Here is a 6002-nt window from a genome sequence, read left to right as displayed (position 1 = left end):
GTGAAGCAGTGCGTTTGAGAGGATGCTGCTGCATCCGAGCCGACAAATAGGCGTTATGCTCTCGTCGCGGTTGGGCTGGGAAAGCTCCTCATCCCATCCCGTCCATCCCGTCCATCCCATAATCTTGTTTAACACAGTGCGAAGCCAGAAGCCCACACGGATATTGAACGGAGACAATACTGAGATTTATTCACATTTAAATACAAAGACCTTCCAACCTATCTATCTATCTATCTATCTATCTATCTATCTATCTATCTATCTATCTATCTATCTATCTATCTATCTATCTATCTATCTATCTATCTATCTATCTATCTATCTATCTATCTATCTATCTATCTATCTATCATTTCCTTTGCGCACCCTGTTATTGTCCCATTATCTGCAGCTCAGTCATGTAACCCTATTATTTTTGTGTCACTATATTGGCTAACTGCCCTTATAGTGTCGTTTGGATGGCTATTACATTTAGAAAGGCTTAAATGCACCTTTAAAGTGATGTCGAAATTGAGTTTAAAGTAATAGTCTGCTTCCCCACACAATAGTCTGCACATTTTGGACATAATACTTTACCGGTCATGTGAAGACAAGACAAGCATGTGAAAACAACAATGTCTCTCCGCGGGCAACAATGTCTCTCTGCGGGTACATTTGCAAAGTAGGGTCACACAAAAACAAAAAAACAAAACAAAACAAAAAAACAAACAACCCCCCCCCCCCCCCCCCCAAACAAAAAAACAAAAACAAAAACAAATCATACATAACAATCTTTACTGATCTTTAGGGAAATCTAATAAAAACTAAAAAAGGAATGAATGGATAACTGATATAGCTTTAAAGTAGTTCAAATAATCTATAACATTATTATTATAATGATTATTATTATTATCATCACTATCATTATGAAGGCTACAAAAACTAAGTTATTCTAAACGTAATGTAACAACTTCGGTTAATTTTTGGATTCACTGTTTTGGATTTTTCCTTTCCACAGCCTACAGGAAGTGTCTGGAGATTCACACTGGAGATTCAACAAATACACACTCACACACGCGCGCGCGCGCGCACGCATCACTCACTACTAGTGTTGCTACAACATGCTCTAGTGCTTGAGCTTCAGCGTCTGTCTCTTTAGCTGTCTGCCAATGTGCCAGAATAATTTGCCACATTATCATCTAATTTAATTTAATTATACAACGATCTTTCTCGCCTGGTCTGTATAAACAATATAAAAAACGGTGTTTTAAAATAATTAAAGGCCACGTTTTGTTTTCCGGTTTCCGGTTCTTTCGGGTAGGAATAACGGTCCGCGCGAGACACCTCGACACCCCGCAACCCCGGTAACAGGCTAGCCGTACAGGCTGTTAGCTGCCCAAAATATCCAGCTGAATGAAGCCCTTTGCTTTGTATGGAAACCACTAGCATCACTGACTGGGTGAGCTCGATGTTATTGGCAACACTGTAGCTAAATAATAGTCTGTCCACTGTTACGTGTTTGTGGCAACCCATGCTCGTGGTCTCCGTTAGTCAAAACACGCTGCTGGGATGTTTTAGTTCATGTCACGGCAGCTGACTTGTAGTCTGCAGCTAAGTTAACTTCACTCCTTTGCCTGACCCTTATGAGGAGACGTTATTTTATTATTACTCTCCTTGGTTAACGAGGACCTCTCATGTTTCTAGCATCTCCCATAATCTTGCGAGCTGTTTTTTTCTTCTTCAGACGAGTATGTGTGCGTGTGTGTTGGCTTTGAGGTTGAGATAATAACTCAGAGTAACTACGTGGCACTCAATGGCACCTCTCAAAAGCTGAACTGACGGCGTACCTTTTTGCTCTCTACCACTGCTATAGGTTCATGTTCCATCGCGACAATGAGGAGCGTTATTGTGCTGTCGCTACTGGTGCTGAACATAAATCACGTAATATCAGCCCCCAAAGGCGTCACTGCCAGTCTTAAAGCCAAGTGGAGCATGACGCCTTTCCTCCTGGAGACGAGGTACAGTACTTTTCTTGGAAATGCATATGTGCAATAAAACGGGGCACAGCCAGGTGCCCCTCCTCCTAAATGCACTGCTTTGATCTTTTATTAATCCGCGGTTTGTATTTTAATCTTTAAATGTCCTAAACAGAAAATAAAATCTCATTACACTTCCCAGAGACAGGTCAGGACCAGAGACTAGAAATATTGAATGATTTCTATTTTTGCACTGCATTCACCTGAAAGCAAACTGAAATTATTTATTTAGTATTAAAGTAGTTACTGATTGCTATTCATTAATGCATTTATTTATTTATCCAATACTAATTCTTTCACTTCTTACATCAACACTGATGTTTTCGTAACCAAAACCTTCACCAAATCTTTCCTTGCAGACTGATGGATAATAGCTCTAACTTTGGTGATTCAGCCAACCTTGGGCTGAAAGTTCCACGAATATTACTAGGAAACTCTATTCTCCCTTTCCTACTTCTTTTTTTTTGGTTTGTTTTTGCTTTGTTTAATATCACTGCAATTAAGGATTTATAATAGTATATTGTATTACCAGATAAAGGTCACAGCCTCAATGTTCTCCACGGTAACTGTGCTCATGGTCATAAATACATTGTAGTTTACCATCATTTAGCTTTTTTGAAAGACTTTCTTGTGTTACATTGTAGCTAAACTAAAACAGAATATCATTTGTGGAAAAATCAGTCTCGTTATATTGACAGCCATCATCCAGAATGATTAATCCCATCACAGACCTAACAATTTAAAAAGTGCATTCTGTCCATTTACAATAGACTTTAAGTAATAGACAGAAGTTATTTCACTGTGTTTATCACAGTAGAAAACAGTGCTGGAACATTTAGAAAACCTTAATTCTCACATTTATATTATTATTTATTATTCAGCACAGAACCATTTATCTTTCAAATTAAATCACAAGTGTCACCAAGCAAGGCTGTTTTCATGGGGACCAAATATAAACATCACTTTGTTTATGTTATGAGTTGCCTTATTATGATTTCTGAAGGACACTTATGTAAAAAATCACCACAAAAACGTTCTGCTTTATTACTCTTGGAAGGTTATTCAGATTTTTATACTGGTTATTTATTGATTTAATGTAATTTTACTGCCTTTAACTTTTTTAAATCACCTTAAAATATAACTTCGCTGTATCCCTGTTGGTGTACTTCTGGTAAAGTTGATACGCTTAAAGCTGGAATGTCTGTCTTCTCTGTTGCATCCTTCTTTGTGGCCTCTCCTGTTTCAAAATAGTCTGTGATGATTTTATCATCAGTGTTAGTTTTACCAATCTCTTTGGTAACCTTGTAGAAATCTTCGTATATAATTGGATTGTGTGTTTAAATAGCCGTAGTAAAAAACTTGATCCTTTATCTTGTTTAATGATGAGTTACAGTGGATATGTGCACAGTTACTTCCAGAAATTAATGATTTTGGTGGTCTGTAGTTTTAACTGCTGAGGAGCAAAATAATGTTTGCTTATTATACTTACGTATTTTCATGTGCAGCGAATTTATTGGAGAAGATGGGAATGAGAAATTCTGGCAGTTTGTCGACACTGTAAAAGAACTTACTGTATACAAGCACGGAGGTATGTCTATTTTTACATTAAACTATTACTTTTATATGAAGAGGTGTAACTCATTGAACTGAGTTTTGAGTTTTTGTCCCACCACTGTTTATTCTACAGAGTCAGTGCGCTCGTACTACAACTTGATCATTAAGAAAGCCGGACAGTTCCTCACAGATCTTCAAGTTAATCTTCTCAAATTTGCTCTTGCCCTGCGCTCCTATTCACCAGCTGTTCATGCATCCCAGCAGGTATGTTCTGATCAAAGTGTTATAAAGTAATATTTTCAGCTCAGTTCAGTTTAATTTGTACAGATCCAGTTTAAAACTCAGTCATTTCAAGGCAATCCTCTACAGGCAAGCACCTAGCAGTGTTGCGGAGGAAGAACTGTTCCCACCCTGGGAGAGCCAAGCTCACGGCGTGGCAGCCCTCCACTGGGGGGTCACAGAAAGTATGATGAAAAACAAACAAAACAACACAAAAATGAAAAGAAAAAGTAGAAGAACATTCTCTGTATGAATTTCAGAAGTGGGAAATGAGGGGGTTTAAAAACAGAGGAGACTGGAAAAGACAAGCTCAACGCATCATAAGATATCTCCCAGCAACCTGAAACTGTAGCAGCGTAACTAAGGGCTCAACTGATCCAACCCTAACTAAACACTTTTATCAAAATAAAACTTTTATGCCTAACCTCAAAAGTAGAGAAGTGGTCGTGTTATAATCACATGTATTTTAAAACGAGTAATTCAGGTGGGGACCAAACCAGCAAACCCTGGCTTTAGTAAGGTTATGTTGTAGCCATTACTTTACCAAACATTCTTTTTCTTCCTTCTGTTCATAACAGATAGCCAAAGATGAGCCTCCGCCTGAGGCTTGCCCAGCCTTTGTCTCCATCCATGGGCAACACAGCTGCAGCACCAAGGACATCAAGAAGCTCCTTAAGGCAGCTGCAGGCAGGTAACATGGAAGTTTGAATTTATGTATGTAGTTATTTGAAACTTTTTAAAATTGTGTTTTTAATATTTGATGCTTTCACCTATCAATGTTTAGCTCTGGGATATCTTTAACCACATTTTCCAAATGTTCACAGGCCAAAACCATATTTATACAAGAACGATCACACATATCCAGGGGTCAATATAACAGATGTGCCAGTTGTGATCTTGTATGCAGAGATTGGAACAAAGAAGTTCACCTCTTTTCACAAGGCACTGTCAGAGAAAGCTGAAAAGGGCACACTTACATATGTGCTGCGTCATTTTGTAGCGGTGAGTAGAAATATACCCTCCTCCCCCCACTGCTTTGCCTTAACTCTCACTTACATTCCACTTATTAATTATTATTAATATATATAAATATTTTTGTAGACGTGGTTAATTGTAGAGAATAAAAACAAAATTCTAAATGAACTTTGAAATTACTGATGAACTAGTGTTATCAGAGCAACAGTGACGAATAAAGTTTGACTTTTGCTCTCTGCTGTTTTGGTAGAATTAATTTTAACAGACTTCTTTTTGTTTAATTATTGTCTTTAAAAAGAAGTAAATTAGATTCATTTCCAGCAGTGAAATTAAAATAAAACATTGATGCCATCTTTGTGTATATTTTTTTTCTCATGATTACTGATTACTGCTAATCAGTGATACAACAGGAAACTTCTCTTTAGTAAATCTCTTTAAGGAAACTGTGTTTGAACAGCACTGCTATCGCTCAAACATAGTTCATCCTGCTTACTTAGAATTAGCTGCTTCACTGGGTGAATGGGTTAAATGCAGAGGAACTATTTCCCTATGGGGACTAACATGCACACTTTACACTTTACACTTTTAGCATCAAAGACAGCATAAAGAAATAGAAGTACCCACAGCAGCCACTGAATAGTTTTGAATTCTGTGTTTTGAAGTTTGTTTTAGCTGCTGCAATGTGGGTTTTTTGGATCCAGAAGCTAACTTATTCAGGTGAAAGGGTAAGGTGCTAAGTTGTCAGCCAATGCTTGATAGTTTGGTAGGCAAGCTGGATTCCGTGCTGGCAAACTGTGTGGGTGCAATACACAGATACACACATTATTGTGGCAGGTAACAGATTAGTACAATAATAGAATTTCACTTTCCAAAACTGAAGCACAAACCTCTTGGATGGTCTGTACCACACAGCAAGCAATTAACATAAGCCTGAGAATTCATTATACACCATCTCCACACACAGTAAAAAAGTCTAATAACTGGAAGTACTGGAGGTGAGGCCTAAAGACACCCATCAGCTCCAGCTGCTTATGTCTAGACACACTCCTAACTCTAGCATCTAGGTGGATGAGTTATAAAAAATCTCCTTCATCAGAGTTTTTATAAAGTGGGAAGGTATCCATAGAGTCATAAACCATTTTGTTTTTATCAGACTGTAAATTAATCCATCTATCCATG

The 6002-nt window shown here is 37.8% G+C and overlaps 1 protein-coding gene across 6 annotated transcripts in view; it reads left to right on the top strand.

Annotated features, from left to right (window-relative positions):
- The first annotated feature begins 1314 nt into the window (after positions 1 to 1314).
- uggt2 (UDP-glucose glycoprotein glucosyltransferase 2) overlaps positions 1315 to 6002 on the top strand; it is a 43766-nt gene continuing 39078 nt past the window's right edge. For all 6 annotated transcript variants that reach the window (XR_014888868.1, XM_085248405.1, XM_085248406.1 and 3 more), the window contains exons 1-6: positions 1315 to 1438; positions 1853 to 1997; positions 3521 to 3603; positions 3703 to 3833; positions 4427 to 4539; positions 4673 to 4850. Coding sequence is in view for 5 of the 6 variants with exons in the window: in XM_085248405.1 (XP_085104531.1) it covers positions 1873 to 1997; positions 3521 to 3603; positions 3703 to 3833; positions 4427 to 4539; positions 4673 to 4850 (630 nt within the window). In the remaining variant the exon portion in view is untranslated. The remainder of the gene's footprint in view (positions 1439 to 1852; positions 1998 to 3520; positions 3604 to 3702; positions 3834 to 4426; positions 4540 to 4672; positions 4851 to 6002) is intronic.

This window comes from Mchenga conophoros, linkage group LG16 (genome assembly GCF_057382185.1).
Source record: "Mchenga conophoros isolate Kocher_MC1m ecotype Shallow Benthic linkage group LG16, M_conophoros_male_GT1.1, whole genome shotgun sequence".
NCBI lineage: Eukaryota > Metazoa > Chordata > Actinopteri > Cichliformes > Cichlidae > Mchenga > Mchenga conophoros.
Note: the sequence above shows the minus strand (reverse complement) of the source record. Positions and strands in the feature narration are given on the sequence as shown.